Source organism: Nannobrachium achirus (genome assembly GCF_963921795.1).
Source record: "Nannobrachium achirus genome assembly, chromosome: 11".
Lineage (NCBI taxonomy): Eukaryota > Metazoa > Chordata > Actinopteri > Myctophiformes > Myctophidae > Nannobrachium > Nannobrachium achirus.
In genome coordinates this window covers 32,310,334-32,332,074 of record NC_137820.1, presented here as the reverse complement: position 1 = coordinate 32,332,074, position 21,741 = coordinate 32,310,334, and the positions used below count along the sequence as shown (strand labels likewise).

The window sequence follows — 21,741 nt, the reverse complement described above, 5'->3', positions numbered from 1 at the left end:
CAATGTTCTCAAACATGTTCATGTCAAGGACCCTCATAAGGTCATTTATGTTAATATTCTCAAAGTTTTTCAAACTGTTTCGGGAAAAAAAGCACATCTACGACCTCACAACGTATTGCATCACAATGTGCTGTGAGCTTGTAGATTGTCTATTTTTGGATAGCTGAAGTATAATATAGGGTTAAAGTGGTTAAAATGTCACTTGTAACCAACTTCATTTTGAAATGCTACATACATGTTGCATTTGTAGTACTGTGAGGGTTAAAGTGGTTAAAATGTCACTTGTAACCAACCTCATATTGAAATCCTCCATACATGTTGCATTTTTAGTACAGTATACTTCTCTATTGTTCTTGTTTGTTTTCTTGCTGCTGTAAACGCCTCTCTCTCCAAATACCGTAGCCTATGGCATTATCACAGCCATATTCTGTGTTAGCTAATCTGGTAATGTCTTTCGCATCCTGCCTGGAACTAGTGAATTGTTGTTGCATGATAAGCTAACAAGTGCTGGCGTTCGCATGTGCAAACAAATAAAGACAATGAAGACTACAGAGAACAAATCTGCAAAGAATTACAGATACAAATGACATTATTAAAATAGACTATTCCATAGTCAAATTCGAATCCTCTTCCCAGCTGTAACTGTTTCTATTGTTTAGCCAATTCATTGGACAAACAAAATGAATGTACAGAACAGGCATTTTTAAAGGCAAAAGTACAGTTGACCACGATTTCTGCATCAACCACTTAAGACATACAGTAGACTATATACTGTTTTAGAGTAGACAAATAGCGGAAATAGCTCACGATGCATTGTGAGCTTACATACTGTAGATCTGCATTTTTTTTTTTTAAATGCTCTGACATTATCACCTATAAAATGGCATGCCCTCAATGGTTATGCCAAGGTTGAAAGTGGTTAAGGTATGTGGATTAACTGGGACATTATTTTGGCCCACATATGCCATGTCTTGCCATGTTTAATAGTATTAGGCTTGTGGTCTATAGATAGAACAGCTCAGTTACAATCACAATAAATACATGATTTCAAAAAACCCAACAACAATAAGTACTAATATGGCAGACATGCATGTTAGGGAGATAAATTATAATCCTGTTTTAAAGCTGGAGCAGGCCATCACTCGCTGCTCAGTGGTTGGCCATGCAGGTCAAATGGAAATGATGAATTTCCCTGGGGATCAATAAAATACAGATATAACTTATCTTAATGTAGCAGGCCTGCTCTTTCAATGAGTGAGACTGTCACTTCTTAATTATGAGTAGCACAGAGCGGTGACTCCTGTGAGTCACTGCTCGCCGTTAACATAGTTATAAAACATATCTGCCTTCATCAACAAGTATGACACACTGAAAGCATCAAACGCTCACACCCCCATTGTTTACAGTGGCTGTAGCCCAGGGGTCTTCAACGTTTTCAGGCCAAGGACCGCTTTGTTGAGAGAGAGATGAAGCAGGGACCCCACAACCTTTTCATAGATTCCATATCGTTTTATCGTTGTGACAGCACAATCATCAGTGTATTTTGGATTCATGTCAATTTGTGTTTTCAGATATTTAACCACTTGAACCGTCATTACCTAATAAACTTGGCCTTTCACTCTGTACTTAGTCTGCTCTTTTCCCCTCTACACCAAACCTCTTGCCGAAAATAGCCGATCTACAAGCTAGCAACGCCTCGCAGCATGAGCAATTGTGAGCTTGTAAATCTGCTATTGTTGGCTAATGTTCTCAGAATATGGATGCTAGGGTTCAAGTGGTCAATATGAAAAAGGAGAAAAAAGGTTTCTATCACACAAAGATTTGGAGGACCCCCTGAAGTAACTCTGAGGACCCCCTAGGGGTCCCGGACCCCCTGTTGAAGACCTCTGCTGTAGCCACACTGGATGCATCAAGGTGGGTTCTGAACGTCAAAACATAAACTTGTTTTATTTCAAACTGCTATTGGATTGTGATTAAGTTTGTGTTCAGTTATCACATGTTTGACTGCTCTAGAAACACAAGTTTGAAATGAAGTAGTGTGAACAGGCAGTCTTGTGTGACGTGTGTTTGTGACGCTTGCGTTAATGCGGCTTTAGGCGTGTCGGGGCCTTTAGCCTTCCCTATCCCTAACCTCAATGACCGCCTATGCTGGGTGTCACCTGTGATCGGTCTTTGACAGTAAAACCACAGCAGCATTGAGCTACATGGAATGTGACAGAATGATCTGCTAATCTCTCCGGTCCAAAACAACACACAGCAGCAAGAAGAACATGTCCTTGATATTGTGTGTCGTAAATGTGTGCTGCTGGTGGTCATTATAGTGGTAAAGATGTCAGTGACCACAGAGACCACTGGTTCAGACTGGGACTTCTGTTTCCTCCACTTCAATGTGGTTGCATAAGTCACTGAAGGCTGACCTGTCTGGCCAGCACTCAAAACCAGTGGAGTGTGTCCAGTGTTCCGGTGGTCTTCCTCCAAAATGATCCTGGTCGTTGGTGGTGTCCGGACGGAACTTCCTCCTCCCAGAAGGCCGCGTTAACTCTCCATCTGGAACAGTGTCACTGTGGGGCGCGCGCACACACGCATGCATGCACGCACACGCACACACACACACACACATGGCCGACTTAATGCAAGGGCTTTAGGTGCAGCAGCACAGGGCACTAAGCTTGAGGGGGCATCAGACGGTGTAGAGAAACGTAAAGTGAAAGAAGACTCAACTATCGCGGCAAAAGCACCAACATTTTGAAGCAACGGCTGCTGAAGGAGCGCTAAAACGGTAACACGTCCTTAGAGCGTCTATTTCCGTCGTGTGGTCACGACGCGACAAAAACACTGAAACATTTTTTGTTGCTAAAAGTAATGTGTAACACCATTTTGAGAAGATTTCAATTGAAAATGCAGTATATAAAAAGCACATCTCTTGCCCACCTCTCTCTCTCTCTCTCTCTGTGTTTGGTTCCAAAGGATTACCTGATTTAGATCCAGACCGAAACATTGTGATTTCCCATTAAAACCTTTTTATTGCATTTGAAGACAGTATGAAGGAGTTTTTTTTTCTCTTTCAAAATGAAACAAATACAAAAAATATACATTAGTTCAAATATAATTATGTGTGTGTGTGTGGGTGTGTGTGGGTGTTGGTATGTGTGTGTGTTTGATGGCACTTACAGAGTGAGAGCGTCAGGACTGTCCCCAGCAGAACTAGAAGGCTGGCACGGTGCGACCAGGCAGAGCTGCAGAGCATCTTGTTCTTCTTACAGACGCACACCTGAACCTTGACCTCCGTGTTGTTGGATAAAGGCGGCACCCCCGAGTCAGTGATGAGCAGCGGGAGCTGGTAGTTGTCTTTCTTCAAACTGTGCAGCAGCAGGATTTGTGAGTGTGTGGCTGTGGATGAAGATACATAGATACCTTTATTATCCCAAGGGGGAAATCAGTCATCCAGAGGCAGCACAGCAGTTAAGGTTACAAGTTACTGTACAGAGAAGTATGAAAACAAAAGGTACTGTTGTGTACAACGGGGAAAAAAAGGAGACAAATCAACAATACAGAACAGTCAGAAAGAATAAAGTGTCAAAAACATTCAATGCTACCTAAGTGTCACGTCATAACATACATAGTAATCCTTAAAGTAACTCACTTAGTGCCAAACGACTTTCAGATCAACTATCTCACTATGGACTTCCCTGCCAAACGACTTAAATCGACTTTTACTTAGAAAAAAAAAAAAAAAGAAATTGGACCCCATTAAATCTAGTAAACATGATTTCAATCGCGATTTTGCATGTTCCACCCCCTATACAACCCCATCTTTCATACAGACACACATCTTTGCTTACATAACATGTAAAACATAATGGCTATTTTCTCAAGAATGCCTGAACGGATTTCCAATCAGATTTTTTTGTTTGAAAGCTGTGAACAGCTTGCACAAACATGGTGCATGATCTGTGCATGGGCGTGCATGATCTGTGCACTATAAATTACATGGAAGTCTATGGAGATTTATGGCAGGGAAAACCCAAAGAAGGCATATTTAATTGGCAGTAAACAAGATAAGAAGAGAGATGTGAAATATAGTTTATTCATGTTTCTGTTTATTTATTTTTTTACTTTTTATTATAATTGTTTACCGCCTTTTCTCCTCAATATAGTCGTTATGCTAATTGATTCCTTTCCACACAAATGTCTGTGTTGTAACTGCTTTTGTATCTTACTGACTCACCTGCCAGTGAGGAGCAGCCACCGGGAGGACGTAGGGCCTTCGTCCTACTCCTCCCGCCCAATGCTACTAGCTGACAAGGTAGGTCAGTTCTTCTTCTTTCGTGTATCATCGTCCTTGACGACATTTTATTTCACAAGATTTCTTGCTACTTAGGGGAGGCCATGGGGCTGGCTGTCGTGTTCTCCCCCTTGCTGACGTCGTTAATGTTAATGATGACGTTGCCAGAAGGGCTTAAACAGATGGCTACCTACCTACCTACCTACCTAAATACGCAGCCGAACGCAGTACTTGCGTGCTCTGCTGGCGCAAGTAATGATTGGACGATGATAAAGAAGTTAGATTGACAGTGAGTGCTGGTGGATTACTCACAGTTGACCCTGGTGACCTTCCATGTTTTGTCCAGCCCAGGCTGTTTCCCCAGCTCTATCTTGAAGGGTCCAGCGTTGGGGTTGATGTCTCTGTCCCGCCCCCCGACCACGGCCACGTTCATGTCATGGGCGTCTTCACACACGCGCGCTACCGAAGGAAACACGTAGGGGGCGTTGTCGTTGTAGTCTTCAAGGTGGATGACCAGGGTGCCGGTACCTGTAGCTGGAGGACTGCCTGAAAACGCACGCACGCACGCACGCACGCACGCACGCACGCACGCACGCACGCACGCACACGCACACACACACACACACACGTCTCATATAATAACCTGCAGCAAATGCAATTTGGGAAGTTTCGCTACATTTCAATATCTGTCCACAATCCTAAAAGCGCAGCAGTTTGTACTTTGTTGTGACTGCCACCTGCATGACACCGGGTTTTTACAAAAATTCTGATATGGACATTTTAATTTCCATATCAATGACCGCAGTGATTCAAGAGAAATGGAATTCATGGACCTTGCTGCTAGCTTTGACCTTAATGTACAACATTAAGGTCGTGGAAAGACGCTGGACTTGTTCTCCTCAAAGGGTATCGATTGACAGCTCATCTATCTTTTCTGAGCCTAATTATTCTAAAAACTACAGATTACAGAAAAAACACTGAATGTTGAAAGCTTTTTTGGTGTAATTCAGTCAGGAAACATTTAATGTTTTTAAAAATAAGTCCCTGTATCTGTTAGCACCGCTCAAATAGGGACAAGGACTGTCAGATACAGAGATATCCATGCATACGGCAACCACACTTGCAATTTCCCAGAATGGCGTCTTTATAGTTGTTCCTTTCACTGTGTTGACCTCATTCAACTGAGAATCACAGTGGCCTGTATTTGTATTTTATGTCTTTTTTTGGTCAGGGGATTTAACTGTGGCATAGTTCAGACCTATGTGTTTCAATGAGATTATCCTTATTGATGGATGCCAGGAAAAATAAACTGCTTTTTAGATAAAGCAACTCCCAGTTTCAGAGTGATTCTAGCCACGGAAAAAATAACACAACACGTGTACAACACGTCGCAAAGCAAGAAATTGTAGCTTGTAGATCGACTATTCTTGAGCGGTGCTAAACGTTCCTATGTCTGGCTTTGTGTGTAGGTCCCTATGTACTGTATGAGTGTCTGTATGAGTGTCCATTGAGTGTCCGTATGAGTACGGAACTCCATGTATGGAGATAACTAACATTATGGACAGAACAAACGGCCCATTCAAGGAGACATGCACGCATGGTGTTTGGTGCGATTTTTTATCATTAATCAATTAAGTTAGTGAAAAAAAAAATACACATGCTTTAAGTTAAAGGAGTCAAACTGGGGATGCAAAGGATGCAAGTATAGCATCATCATATTTAATCTCTCATCACACCTTTCTTAACACTTTCCCAGCCTGGCCAGAATGGCTTGTTGTGGACTAGCCGGACATTTCTATTATTGTATTATTATGATCTGAGACATAATATTATGATTATGATTAAGCATCAACGCGCCCCCCGTCCTTCTAGGATGGCACCATTCTTTTTTTTTCGTCTTTCGATCCCCCGGTTTAAACTCACCAGAAGTATCTCGATCTGCATTGGCATATAGTGGGGATTTTGGCCGAGTCGTCTTCCACCCTGTGCGCTACACATGCACAATCCGTGCACACCGAGGTAAACAAATGTAATCCAGTCCATATGAAGCCCCCATGTCTACTTTTATCTGGTCGAAAACATCACCGAGAGATGCTATGCTAACGCCTCCTCCTACAATGAAAGTGAACGGGAATTTGGCTATAGAGAACGAAAAGCTACCAGAAGCACTTCCGGTTCAGACGGTTGAGAGAATGATCCTTTTAGATCAGCCGAAGAAGAGACGGAGAACAGCTGCCGATAGTTTTTTATTTATTTATATAATTATCATTTATTTCGGTTTTAATGACCTAGTACGGAAAATTCTGGTCAGCTAATTCGAGTACAGATGAAGTACGGTTTAATCCGGTTTTAATATTAAGTGGCTCCACGTGGCTGAGAAAGAGTTAACATGGTAAGGTAATTCCAATCATAAAAGCAATGCTTGCTAAGCGATATTCTTCATCAGAACCAAAAATCCTGAAACATTTTATAGAGAATGAGACACTCGAGAATGAAGACAAGGCGGAGGCGGCAGACACAGCATTCAGAACACCTCCCGAGGTCAGGCAGCAATTAACCCTTGAAGTCAAGATTACTACCTGGGGAAAAAAATCATATTTACCGACTTCTGAGAGTGTCGAGGAGGGAAACGCATCACAAAACAACCATGTCAAGATGTGTGTGCAATAAATGTCAAGTGGTTTTCAAATGGGAAGCGCAGTCTGTAGCTACAGAAGGAAGGCAGTCAGGGCAATGTTTCCCACCATGAAATGATGTGCAAGTCGACAAACGTCAAGAAACTAATTACTGAGGTGAAATAAGTGTGATTTAAAATACAGTGCCATCACATACATAGGCTGACAGTGACAATAATATCCTTACGAACAGAGCATATATATATATGACATATAATTGTGTCCGTACTATTTTGGTTAGACTACTAGAACATTTCAATTAACTTATAACTTGAGTAAATCTAATTGTAAAAAAAAGAGGGGGGGGGGGCAATAAAAAACACAGCTGGAGACATAAATCAAATCAGTTCTACACTGATTTGAATTAGATCTTTCTGAGGAAATGTTTGAAGCTCGGCCTCAGTGAAGAAAGTAGATAGAAGACGGACAGAGAGCCAGGCGACCACTTTTTAAGTCTTGGCCCCAGGATATTGCATAAAGCCCCTGTGGTTTTACTTTTTGAAGTTGGGAGCACCAGTGCCGCCAAGTAAAAAAAGTTAATTTCAAGCCCTGCCAACCCTTATCCCATCACTCACAGCTCTGTTCCCTATAAGTGCAGCCCCAGCCTCAAACCCTTCCCCTCGGCCACAGACAAAAAGCCTTTTCCTCAGACCAAATCGTAGCCCCTCAGCCCCGGGCCCAAGCCCCTGAGCCACAGCCTCGGCTGAAGCTTCAGGCTGGAACTCCCAGTTCTACAGTCCTGCTTTTCTTCTAACAGTCTAGAGATGAACAACAAGACTGATTGACTCCCAAGGCCAGCAGGCGAACTCACAGCTACAGGCTGTGAACTGATGTGCCCCCTCTCTCTCTCTCTCTCTCTCTCTCTCTCTCTCTCTCTCTCTCTCTCTCTCTCTCTCTGATTGGGGCTAATGCTCTCTTTCAGTCTGTCACTCTCTTTTATAATCTCATCATGTCTCATGTCTATAATTATGTATCTTCGCAAGAGCAACTTTGCCTAAAACATCAACACATCCAAAATGTGTTCTTGGAATATTGATCAATACTGAACATAAATTACTACTGTGATGGGGAAAATTAAACACAGGGCTTAAATGGAAGAGATATGCCGGCTGGAAGAGATATGCCGGCGCTCGATCGGATATATGTCCACAGTGCTCTCTCTCAATTCTCTTCATCCATGATTCTGGTAAACCACTAACCCAGTGAAAACTCTTGTTTTTCCTCTTCTGAAATCCATCAATAATGTGTATTATCCAAAGCCACAGGAAGTATACAAGGTGCATACAAGTATACAAAGTGATCTGTTAATTAATTACTTTAAATAGAGGTCAAAACAGCATTATGATATCCGTGGGTAATTTGGTATAGTTGCAATATTTGCATCTGGTTCAAATGTGAGTTAATGTACAGTAGACCTATGTATTTATTTATTTATTTATGGAGGACTATCTATCTATCTATTTATTTTTAACTTCTTATAACTTACTAGTCCTACCCATTCAAAGATATGTGCTTCAAATTATGTGCAGAGTGTAGGTGATGAGGTGTGTACAATAGGCTATATGAGGGATTGAGAGTAACTTTGTAGTTTGTAGAAGTGGTGCTTGCATGTGGAAATGTAGGAATATCAGAAGAAATGTTGGAGAACCCAGCAAAATGTAAAGAGCATCAACCTCCCAGCAGACACAGCATTCTTGGGTCAACAAAGGTCTTGTAAATCCTAACAGTTTTCTGAAAAACATTAGGGCTGTCTTCGACTCAGGATTTATCAAGTCGACTTGAGTCGCGGGGTTAATCCGACACGTCGACAAATCGTTTATGTGTAAAAAAAAAAAGAAAAAAAAAAGTTGTGCTTTAACTCATACTCTGCGATCCCCGTAGAAACCGTTGATTTCCCGCTGTACCTCTCTGCGATGCCCGTCGTTCCCGGAAATTTAATTAGCTTTAATCATTATGAAACAATTAAAAGTATGATCGCTGTATATGGCCGCTTCGGAGTCTTAGGCCCGCCCCCTAACTGTATCCTGCCGTATTTCCGGTCTGGACCGGATCTAGCTTTCCGTATCCAGTCTGAGCCTGGGCCATAGTCCCGCCTCCATTGGTTTACATTGTATCAGAAGAGGAAGCTACTCGGCGATGGAAAGCTCGTTTTTCAATCCGATTTTTGCGTTTGGAAACTTTGATCCAGTCTCTACACGCCTGGATTATGATCCCCGCACATATCGTGCGTTTTGTGCGCGAACGTGTCCACGTGTTACCATAGCGCACGACTGGCTTTTTTCAATGTTTTTTCATGTAAACACTGGCGGATAAGCAGGGATACAGCGTGGCAACGGATATGTCTATTTCAATGGGTTTCTTTTTATTCGAAACCTGTCACAGAGTCTACACGTCTACTAGATGAGTCGCACACAGATTGTGCACGATGCGTGCGCGTGCCCACGTTAAAAGGTAAGGACAATTTGGCAGCTGCTTACTACAGCTATGTTTAAAATGGCAGCAAAATTGTTAATGACTGGAGAGGAGGCGCGACCGCGACGCATTGATAGAGTACCGGTACAACAGCTGTTGTAAACCACATATGATCGGTGGATTCTCTGCTTTGAAAACTGCCTGGTTGTAATGATTTTATGCCTCTCCAAGGCTAAAGGAACAGGGCTAAAGCGCTAGCATGCTAACGATATAGCCCTGTTCCTTCAGGAGGAAAAACAACACCAAAGTAGGCTAAAGGTAACAATAATGTAACATCACTGCGTCGATGCAGAACGGCACACGGCTGCATCGCAATGCAAGCAAATTGTCGTAATCTAAAACTTTTTAAGAAGTCCTCTACTCCACCGCAGTCCTCCACCACGAGCCACACTCAGCGGCAGTGAGTGAAAGTGAACACGCATCGATTCACGCTGCTGCTTCTTGGTCAGCTTTAACAAGTAGAATAACAACACGTCGACGCATTTGCTCTCAGTTAACTTCAAAATAAGAGCCGCTTGTTATATGATCAAGGCAACTTTCAAGTCACATGAACTGGTTTTATGTTTAAGGCAAGCAGTAGGAAGTATGGACTAAATAGGAAGAACATGACAGTCCAGCGCTCTCATACCGCACTGGTGTGATAAAAAATTATATATTTTTGACGGCTCGACTCAAACAATTGCCGTCGATTCCGGGGGTTTAAAACGACGCGCCGATTCGTCGAATTTTTGAAGACAGGCCTAAAAAACATATGCTATATATCAGTGGTTCCAACTTTGTCATGTCAAGGACCCCCAAAAATATATGTGTTTGGCCGCAGATCCCATCTCAATCTATTTTTTTCTTCCGGGGACCCCCAGCCCAGAAGCAAAGATTTTTGTTACAAATGTTGCCTCATGCTAGATGCAGAATAGATACACATAACAATGCTAATATACAGCATACGATTTGTGAAAGTGACAAACGGGCTTCGCAGTGATGTCAGGTCTGTTCATATGCTAATGGTCATGCGTATTCAGGTCAATTGCTCCAGCCACTGAGGAGAAACGTTGGGACAGACAATAGCTTTTTTACGGTGTTATTTTACATTGATGTAATGTTTTTATAATGTTCATCATGTTACTTTTTATTGATAACCTGTATGGAGCTGTTGAGCCAAATTAATTTCCTTCAGGATTAATAAAGTATCTATCCATCAGTCTATCTAGATGTGGGTCTATGATATTTCTTTCATCCATACAATATATTAGGTAACATTCATTTTGTTTTGGGATTCCCTCGACCACTGCATGTCCCCGATCTAGTTAAAACTCCCCTCATATCACCAACTTTATTTCACCTCATCACTCACCACTGTCTCCATAGGTTCCGAGGAAGCACTATTGCATCACCCCCCTCTAATCTGATCGGCTGATCAGAGCTGTAAATGAAGCCAGCCAGACTGAATTAAAGCAGGCCAGAGTCATTATGAGAGATTACTTCAGGGAGGACAGACGTGCAGCACCGTTAGTCTGACAAATTATTCTCTCAATAGAGTTTCTTAGCTACTGTATGCAGCAACGGGACACGTATTCATATCCTGACTGTTCTGGTACACAGCTTTTGGTACAGAGCAGATATGAACAGATCTGAGTGCAAAGCACACTTGTTTTGTTTGCGGAACATAGGTCACTTAAAACGGATTTCCCACATGAAAATATTAAGAGGCGGGCCCAAAGGCCGGGACTCACTACACACAAAGGAATGATATTTTGTTATTGCTTTGGCCTGATCTGAATTGCCAGCAATACACACTTAAACCCTATACTCATTTACCCAGAGTACTCCAGAGCTTTATAATACGTTTTTGCTGTAGACAAAATATCTTTGCTGAATATTGCCAAACTACAAGCTCACAAATATGTTGCTGCGTGGCCTGTGAATATCATGAAAAATGAATAATCTTTTAGTCATAATTCGTCATAAAACGTGACAAGATCATATCGGCGAGCCCCATATTGTGGAATCATGTTGAGTCACAACATCTCCTACCTTTTGTTTCTGTATTTCTCTTCTCATCAGTCTTCATCATTCCCTGTCACTTACTGGTTTACTGGTTTACTAATTACACCAAATTTAAGTATATATTTAAGTATACAATTTACACCAGACCCAGTGGGTTAAAGTTGAAGTGTTCATCCACTCAGAACATGTGATAATCATCTTTCTGAAGTGGATTTTTAAAATGTTGGAAAACATGCAAACAAAGCACTGACTAACCGAGCAGCTCAAATATTCAGAATTTATGGGACATCATTAGCCTATATGGATTCTCTCAGCGATAGCGTTTCTCTAACATTTCAGCCCTGTTTAATGTTCCCATCACAGTTCTAATCTCTGATCTGTAGATGAATCACATTGGATGGAGTTTTGATGAATAACTGGAGAAGCAACACAAGATAAAACGTCTTCATTCTTTGTTCCCCGCGCTCGTGATAGACTTTAGAGAGGAACTGAAACGTATTCACGTGTTGAGAAATAAAATTTGCATTTAGCCAGTAGGCGGCGTAGCCAATGACAGATGGAACCCAGATGGTGATGTCCGTGGAATTGGTGGCTGCTTTTGGAGTGAAAAGTTATGAATGAATAAACGTTTTAATTAATATTTTAAAACTTTACCACAACATATACCATGACGTAGTCGTTCATTACACCATTTGTTGCCTCTCGAACTAGAAGTGTTGGGCATTAATTACCACATTAATAGTAATGCAATCTAGGAAGCCATTTGCAAAAAAGAAAAGAAAAAAAGGGGGGGGGGGGGGGGGACTAGTAATGTTACCATGATACTATATACAGTATGTATAGTGTGTGCCAAAGGTGACGCAATTGTAGTCCTTAGCGGACATATTTTGGGTCAAAACACAGGTTTTTCAATTGTTTGATTGCATAGAACTAATGTTCTACTCCAATCAGAACACCTGTGTAAGGCTGTGTTGACCCAAGAAATGGCCGCTCTTAGAACTACATTTGGCACACCCTATAGATGGATGGATGGCACTCAAAGCGATTTACAATGGTCCATTCATTCATACATTGGGAGGTGACGCGGCAAACACTCACGTCCCACATTCACACACCAATGGTGGCAAGCTAGCACCGACGGACTCATTGGAGGCAATGTGGGGTTCAGCGTCTTGCCCAAATACACTTCGTGGACAGGAGGAGCCGGGATTCAAACCGCCGACCCACGGATCATTGGACGACCAGCTCTACCTGAGCCACAACCTCCCCATAGTATATAGCTGGATTAGCTGGGTAGAGTAATGTATCGTGAGCACGCCTACAAACTTGGCAGCAGTCATATCAACTCTGGGGGTCGCCATTTATCAACCCAAGGGGTTATCAGATACTGTATCGGCCTCCCTGTCCTTTTATCACTCCTCTCACCCAGAACAAACAAAGGCTGGGTGTGTGTGTGATGGAGAAATAAAGCAGTGTTAAAGTGCAGCTACAGCACAGAGCACACAGAGGGTGTTTGGGGTTAATGAGGCATCGTGGTGAGCCAGAGTACAGAACAGATTGTGTCAGGCTGTGATCCCCTTCCAGGATCATAGCCCATTACACTGCTATTATCCCTGCCCTCCAATGATGCATCTCCTCTTGTCCATGACTCAGGGCAGTGGTGGACAGTAACAAAATACATTTACTTGAGTACTGTACCTCCCCAGAGTATACTGTATGTACTTTGGTATATGTATTTTTGAGCGGTGCTCCTGGAAGGAGCTGAGTTCCAACATCTGGCTTTGTCCGGGACGCGAAGCATGGCCTACATCTGGCCTACATCAGACTTACCATCTTGGCACAAATCGCTCAAAGTTTGTTGTACGCCCACTAAATGTCAGCAGATCATGGTCATCTGGCGTACATCTTGGCACGAATCGTTTGTTGGATGCCCAGGGTCACATTGGCCAAGCTTTGCGGGAGGGTTCATGAAATTAACTCAACATTAACTTAAAATAATAAATAGCACCGCTCACTTCACACGAGGTGTGATTTTTTTTATACTTTCACTCCACATTTCTAGGAAGGAGAAAAGTACTATATGAATTAACCACTTAAAGTGACGCCGGTGCCGGAGAATGCACTCGCTCCTTCTGGAGTTGTGAGCTTGATAATCTGCTATTTTCACTATTCACTATAACATTTTAAAAACTTTCTGGAAAATCATAGTTTTTTGGGAGGGGAGGGGGGTGACCCAATTTCAATACAGCAATGCATACTGCCAGATGTAGGCTAAGCTAAAACATTGTCTGTTCTGCCCTTGCCAGCAAATCCGAGTGCTGTGGCGTTAAAAGACGCCTGTGGGTGTTCTAGGGTCGGGAAGAAAATAAATTAGCTGGCCGCGATAATCCAGTGCAGAGATATAGCCAGTTGACTGTGGCTTGTTTTCACCAAAATCAGCACAAAGCAGAAAAGATTTTATTTTATTTGTATTTATTTTTTGAAAACAAAAGTAAATGAACTGACCTTCGTTCAGGTCACATGACTTCTGGCTGCACTCTACTTGTGTGCTGTTGGGATCAACACCAGGTGAGGTGGGTGCATGGCTGGAATTTCAAATGATCCTCAACAAAAATGGGTGACATGACAGATGTCTGAGATCTGAATGTCACCCCCCAGGAAGCGCACTCAATCTGTCATGTCCCTCCAAACTGTCTCTCTGGTTTTATAAAGTTTAAACCTTCAGCAGATTAATGGCAGCATATAAAACCAAATTCATGCTCGGTCGCACCACAGTGATGCACGCCAAAAACAGCAGACCTACAAGGTCACAACGTGTTGTTAGCTAGTACAGTATATCTGCTATTTTGTGACACGATTTCAGAAAGAGTGTTGTGATTGGGGATGCAGATTGCATAGAGTGTGTGTGCACACACACGCACACACACGTAAACACACACATACACCTCAATCCTCCATACATCTGGCTAGCTCTTTCCGGAACTTTCCCTCCTTGCATCTTTTTCTAGTGCATAGGTACGTGTGGAACGCCCTCGTGAATAAATGCCTACAGTTTGTGTTGGCTCCCATTGCACAAGTTTGCTGGCTGGGAGACAGAAGTTGCTGGTGTCTAAGCCCAGCCACATTGTCCTGCTGTCTTTTGACTCACTTTTGATAGCCCCCTATGCAAATGCTTGTTGCCTGCGGCTGTTAAACTTGGACCGACATTTGATCATATCAAATAGATGCTCGAAAGGAAACAAAGAAGTGGGGAAAGAAATAACCTACAGGATCTGTTGAAGAGAGAAATCTATCCTTCCAACTCTGACCCTTTCTTGCTCCTTCTACATCCAATGAACCTATCGCAACTCCGCCCCCCTCCGCCTAGACCTCCGACCAGAATCACAGCCGCCTCTAAAGGAACCATTCACTTGAATGGACATCCAGCAGATTTTTACACATTAAATATTAATTCCGTTTTGGACCCAGAGCTTCGAAATATCTTCCAATCCATCAACAAGGCCTGGATATGCATTGGAAAAAGTATTTAGACCTTTAAACAATACGACATAGGAATATATAAGGTCGCAGCAGAGGAATAAGGAACATGTCCATGGTTGCTGGACCACAGAAAGCCGTTTCAAACCAATTTAAATATGAATGGACTGTATTGGCCTAAACGACAATAACCCATGACTACAAACACCTTATTTGTTATGTTAAATAGCAACTGATATGTAATGTACGTCTGTGAATGTCTGAACAGGGGTAGCGACGCGAAGTGTTGTATTTCAACTCTGCTTTCGACTGCAGGCTGTGGGTAGGGGCGTCACAAGGGGGGGAAAAGTGGGACTGACTTACCAGGGCCCAAGGTGGAAGGGCCTTAATTATTTTAGACTTTATCGATTGAAAAATAGCAGATATACAAGCTCATAGCGTGGCACTGAGTGCCGCGCTGCGAGCTTGTAGATTTGCTATTTTTGAAATCCCACGATGAAGAACATTCATGTGGGCCCACAGCGAATCCTTGTACCCAGGGCCCAGAATTTGGTGCGACACCCTTGCCTCTCCCTCTGCGGCTCGGCAACTTGTCAGGAATCGCGAACATTTCACGCCAGAGATATCAAAATAGATAAGATTTATAAGCAATCGGCATGATAAGAAACATGTAGCCTACATTTGAAGCAGTTTATTCTGGTTGGTTGTTTGTGTAATGGAGAGTAATAGCCTCTAAACAAATCAGTGAAAAGTGAAAACGGCTCTGTATAGGTCCAGCAGACAGGCGATTTCCTCATTCTGCTGTTGCGTCCTTATATATTCCTTTGTCGTATTGTTTTAAAAGTTTAAAGGTCTACATATTTTTCCAATGCATATCCAGGCCTTTGTTGACGGATTGGACGAGATTTCGAAGCTCTGGGTCCAAAACGGAATTAATATTTAATGTGTAAAATCTGCTGTATATCCATTCAAGTGAATGGTGCGGCTGTGATTCTGGTCGGAGGTCTCGGCGGAGAGGTGGGGGCGGAGCTCCCGGTACTCATCCATTCTTACACCTCCTCCCAATTCTCACACCTCGTACTCCTACTAATTGTTACAGCTCCTCCTTCAGTATCTCCAACCCGTCCCGGACTGCCATTCCCCAACCCTGCAGTGCTACTCGGCAGAACTGCTAATAGAATCTCACAGCCTCTAATGGATCTGTCAGAATCTGCGAGAGGCGACATGTGAAGCTGACCATTGCCAGCGGAGAGCGTATGGTGACACAGCGACAGTGCCAGCAACGGTATGTCATTGTCTGTGGGAAGATGACAGCCTCAGGAAACAGACCACACTGCTCCGTACAGAAGTATTCCGGCTCTAGAAATTGCACTACAAATGCAGCATACAGTAGATTAGGGTGAGAAAAACACCCCAAAATAAAAACGTTTACAATGGCTACCAGGGCAGGGTATAATGTGATATATCAATTATTCTTCTCATAGCAACTTGCTAGCTTCTGTCAATCCACTGAATACAGTATTTGCATACCATGTATACCATCATAGAGCAGCTTGAGTAGAATATGTTCCTCTATTTGAACTGTGTCTTTTTCTTTACCTACAATCTAACTGTACTGTATATATTACTAGTTTTTTGAAAAGTTATATTATTACTTTACTTATCACTCCCCACCTAGCCTCGGAAACCCAGACTTCTTTTGGTGATCGGAAGAAAAAGAAGTCTGGGCAAACCCCCCTATAACTGTGCTGGCTCATGACATTTTAATTGTATAAATAAATGTAGCCGTTCAGATATCTTATTTTACATCAGTATTGTTCATGTGAACTGGTTTGTTTAGGCTTATCCATTATAATGATAAAATCACTATGATTTATCAGTCGTTTTCCACCGCAGATCACTTCCTCATTTACTCAAAGTAGACAGCAGGGGCAGGGGGAGTCATGTCCCTCCTCATTTACTCAAAGCAGACAGAAGCAGGAGTCGTGTACCCCTCTGCGTCATTTTGAGACGTCGGAGGACGCGGCGAGATCCGCCGGCCAACAAATAATGTCCGCGTTCCCTCAGAGTGCTCCCCACCAAAAGTAACTCATTATTACTAGATATTTAACTTTAGTTAAATGTATCAGAGTTAAATCAATGTTATCTTGCTATCAGGTTGCTGATCCGGTCTGGGTCTAGAGCAGATAGGACCTACGGAAATGGAGTGTATGTGTATAGACGGGCCCTAGGCAGGATCACACTGGTCACATGCACAGAATAGTGTGGAGCAACGTTTTTTTTTTAACATGGAATACACTTCGATGGAAAATAAGTGGAGGAAAGCATTTAATGGAGACGTACTATGTCTCTTTAACTGCTGAAAAAACTAGTCGTTATAATAACAAGTAATAATGTTACCTTTTCCATCACTTTAGTCTACTCACCGTTATCTGTAGCGATGAAGACAGCAGTGTATTGGTTGTTGTGGACATAAGGTGACTCGCGGTCCAAAGAGGCTGAGGTGTTGATAGTTCCTCTGACTGGGTTCACACTCAGCCAGCCTGCTGGGTCTCGCAGGACTGCATACCTGGTGGAGGAATAAAAAAATGTAAAGAATAAAAACAACAATGCAAAGAACAACCCAAAACAACAAGGATAATCAGGTAATTCATTGACACTCAGTAAAGCTGCAAGAACCAAGGAATATGCTTGTATTTACCGTATTAAAACATGTTAAATCTTTCATGCGGAAACCTTGTGATTTTACTTGACAGACAACTGAAATTAATCTTCCACAAGTCGATGTAGTTAACCGGCTGAGACCATTACAAAACAATGTCAAAAACATTTGTTTCTAAAGTTGCCATATCAGGAATCAACATGTCAAAATGACACCCAATCCTTGGAGTCAAAGGAAATACATATAGCCTACATACTTATTACATATCTTAATGTAAAGCCACATACAATATAGCAAACTAACCATGATCTTTATGACAGCAAATGTATTTTTGTAAACCATGCAAAACACATCAGCAGCATAGGAATTTGAATGTTCCATATTCATCCCATATAAATCTTTATACAAAATGTGTCCATTTTTGCTTTCAAAAATGTAATCCTCACCCTGGGGAAGTCACTATAATATTTTAAATGCTAATTTGACTTGCCCCAAGGATCATGAACAAGGTTAACTGTCAGTTCAATAAGAAGAAACCATTAGAAATACAAGGGTCACTGGTGGCGTTTCTTCCTGAAGACTGGCTGGAAGGACATCGATCAAACAACATATTTTGAACGAGAGCTCAGAGTTATCTCAGACACCCACCACTGTTAAATTATAAAAGTGAGTGTACAGCTGTGGTTGGATCATGTATTCATGTTGCCTGGTTAATAAACCAGACCAAACACAACAACACCCCCTGGCGGTAGTGGTGTTGTAGTACGATCTGGCACCGATCCATTGAGATTCTATTTCCTCAACCAGCTTCAAGGGTTGGCCAATCAGGGTTGTATGCTTGGGGCACATGGTTTCTGTAGGCTTGGGGCAAGTGGTTTGGGGCAAACCCCAGAAATGAAAACTCTTCCTGAAATCCCAGACTCTCTTCCCAAAACAAAGTGTGTGATAGAGGCTGGCAACGCCAGGCAAGTATTCATGTCCAGACTGAGGAAAAGTTAAGGTTGACTGGAGGATGGCACCCAGTCAGGGTCATAGAAAGGGTCGTTTCTGAGAGATGAGTGTCACAGTCCCGTTGAAGGGTTCAGTAAAAACGCTAAAGAGATGACATCAATCACTGTTTGATGGAGTTACAGCAGCCAAACTGCAGACGCCAAGCTGCAATATATGATCGTACTGTACATGTGACACTGCAAATGAGGCGTGTGTGTGTGTGTGTGTGTGTGTGTGTGTGTGTGTGTGCGTGCGTGCGTGCGTGTGTGTATGGGTACGTGTGTCTGTGAGTGCATGTGTGTCTGTGTGTGTGTGTGTGTGTGTGTGTGTGTGTGTGTGTGTGTGTGTGTGTGTGTGTGTGTGTGTGTGTGTGTGTGTGTGTGTGTGTGTGTGGTCGGTCAGACTGGTCATCCAAAGATGATGGATGAATTATCAAAGACACCATGGGGGGGAAACGACTGAGCTGGCGTCGCCGTGGAAACGGTGACCTCAACCATGTGACTGTCTGAGGGAAACGTACGGGAAGTGGATGGTGATTGGATATTGTCACACATGGGCACACACACATACATTGTTACGTTTTAGTTCTCACACAGCCACACATGCATATTTACAGTTCTTCCGTCCAGTGCAAAGGGGCACATGGCACCTAGCACCTAACTAGAACTGCACTCTCTCGAGGTGCCAACTTGCGCCTCGTGCACTTGTGCGCCAGCAGAGCGCGCCATGAGGTGCGCTCACCACTGGCATCACCACTGGCAATGGCTAATACATCACCACTGGCATCCCCAGGAATGCTGATCCCTCATTGGCTGTATATGATGATGTTGCCAGAAATGCTGGTCCCTGATTGGGCTACGGGCTTAAACACACACACACACATCTACCTACCTACCTACATACGCAGCCGAACGCAGTACTTGCACACACTGCTGGCGCAAGCTAGAAAATGAGCTGTGGTCTGATGCAATCCAAAGAAAGACGAGTGGTGAGGAGAGAGGGAGTAGCCTAGTTCCAGCCCATAGACCCGCCCACTCTCAGAGTAGACTGTTTCTCTGGTCTGGAATTGTGTTCATAATAAGTGATTTCTGGAGCCGAAATGACGGCTCCTCTAATTAGCGCAGGGGGTGGGTTTAACAAATAACCAATCCGTGCCGTCAAAGTCTCTCCCCTCCAGAAATCGCTCAAACAGGGCACAATGTCAGACTCAAGCTTCAGCTGAGTCTGAAATCAGGCTAGAGAGGGAGAGAAAAGGAGAGAAAAAGAGATGCATTTATTTATGCATATAAACCGTTTTCCTGAGCGCTCCCCTGTAGAGGACGCCGCCGCCATTTCTGCAGTGTAAACACTAGTAGCCTACATTTACTTGAGTACAATTTTGAATACTTGCACTTTACTTGAGTATTTCCCACTGTCAATAATTTTACTTCTACTCAGGGTGTCGCTCAGGAAATCGGTCTATAGCTATTCACCATATTCCTGGCCCTCTCTATGGAGGCTGCCATTTTCTTTTACAGAGGGCGCTAGAGAATTTTTCTCTGTGTGCTGCTTCAAAAAACATCTTTTCACTTCCTCCCAAGTAAGGAAGTGACACGGAATTGTCCTGGCCCTCTCTATGGAGGCTGCCATTTTCTTTTACAGAGGACGCTAGAGAGTTTTTCTCTGTGTGCTGCTTCAAAAAACATCTTTTCACTTCCTCCCAAGTAAGGAAGTGACATGGAATTGTCTGTTGCCAGATTTTGCCAAAGAAATAAGCCCAACAGAAGCAACTAGGCTATACTACTTTACAATTACAATTGAAAATAGCAGATCAGCAAACTCACAATGTGTCACATTGCGACACATTGTGAGCTTGTATATTTGTATTTAAAAATATTGAGGGGAGAAAAAAAAGAAATTTGAATATTTTTGAAAAATGTTAACATAAATCTGTGTGGAGGTCCCTGGCACCAAGTATTTTCAGATGGGGGTCTGCGACAAATATGTAATCTGGGATCCTTGATATGAAAAGATTTGGGAACCACTGGTTTAAAAAATATTAGAAAGTAAGCCCAATAAGCAACAATTTTTTTAGAGACACAAATTGCTTATTATAAGCAGACATGTCAACCCAGGTACATTCAGAGCCCAGAGCCTAGAACGCCAACTACTGACACTTTAACCCATTTAGAACGGGTACACATTTTGTGTATCATTATTTTATGCTTTAACTATTGAAAAATAGCAGATATACAAGCTCACAGCGCAGCACCGAGTGCCGCGCTGCGAGCTCGTAGATCTGCTATTTTTGAAAAGTCGTGAACATTAGAATTTTGACCCGATTCTATAAGTGTCTTTTGAATCCTTCTAATTCTAGGCCTAAATGGGTTAATGCAAGGACGACAGGAAACCAAATGATGTTTTTCAGGCCAGCTTTTTCAGCCTCCGCCTCTTTCAGGATATGAACAGGAAGCCGGGGCGGGGCCAGGAATAACGTGAATAGCCTGCTGACCAACTTCCCACCTGGTGCATTACCCCCTCCGGTCCTCTGCGATTCGCACACAGAGTTTGAAGTCATTAGGTCCCATATACGTATGTACATGCCCATATACGGTTCTGGGCAATCATCTATCTGTCCGACTCGACACCGATCACCTTGCTCGATGCACTCCCTTGGGCCCTCGGCAACGCCCATGTTGAATTCGTATTAATTCTCCTTATTATTTAATTAATTTATATAGCAATTTTCATACAGGAAGCTTCATAAAGGTCATGTGACTGACAATGCTGACAATTGCATCGTTTGCAATGTTTGTAATTTATATTTAGCGTGTTGTTATCTAGTAATAGTAATATGTACAACATTTTATTTAATGTATTCTGACAAATGTAATTGGAATTGGATGTAATTTTTCCTATATTCTTTGATCCTAATATATTGAAGTTCCTTTGTCATTATTTCTTGTCCAATGTCATATGGTTGCAATCAACTAGGCCATATCCCGGTCTCAGCATTTACAATTTCATTTTTGAAACCTTCCATCCATCCATCCATCCATCCATCTTCAACCGCTTATCCGGAATCGGGTCGCGGGGGTAACAGTTCCAACTGAGACTTCCAGATTTCCTTATCCTGCGCAACTTCCTCCACTCCCTCTGGGAGTATACAGAGGCGTTCCCAGGCCAGTTTGGAGATA

The 21,741-nt window shown here is 42.7% G+C and overlaps 1 protein-coding gene across 1 annotated transcript in view; it reads right to left on the bottom strand.

The window, feature by feature from the left end:
• Nucleotides 1-2,356: 2,356 nt before the first annotated feature.
• LOC308294289 (cadherin-13-like) overlaps nucleotides 2,357-21,741 on the bottom strand; it is a gene marked incomplete at both ends in the record, with an annotated part of 228,901 nt that continues 209,516 nt past the window's right edge. Inside the window, 4 exons of the mRNA XM_080737017.1 lie at nucleotides 2,357-2,547; nucleotides 3,172-3,390; nucleotides 4,598-4,827; nucleotides 17,336-17,482. Of these exons, the coding sequence (XP_080593143.1) occupies nucleotides 2,357-2,547; nucleotides 3,172-3,390; nucleotides 4,598-4,827; nucleotides 17,336-17,482 (787 nt within the window). The remainder of the gene's footprint in view (nucleotides 2,548-3,171; nucleotides 3,391-4,597; nucleotides 4,828-17,335; nucleotides 17,483-21,741) is intronic.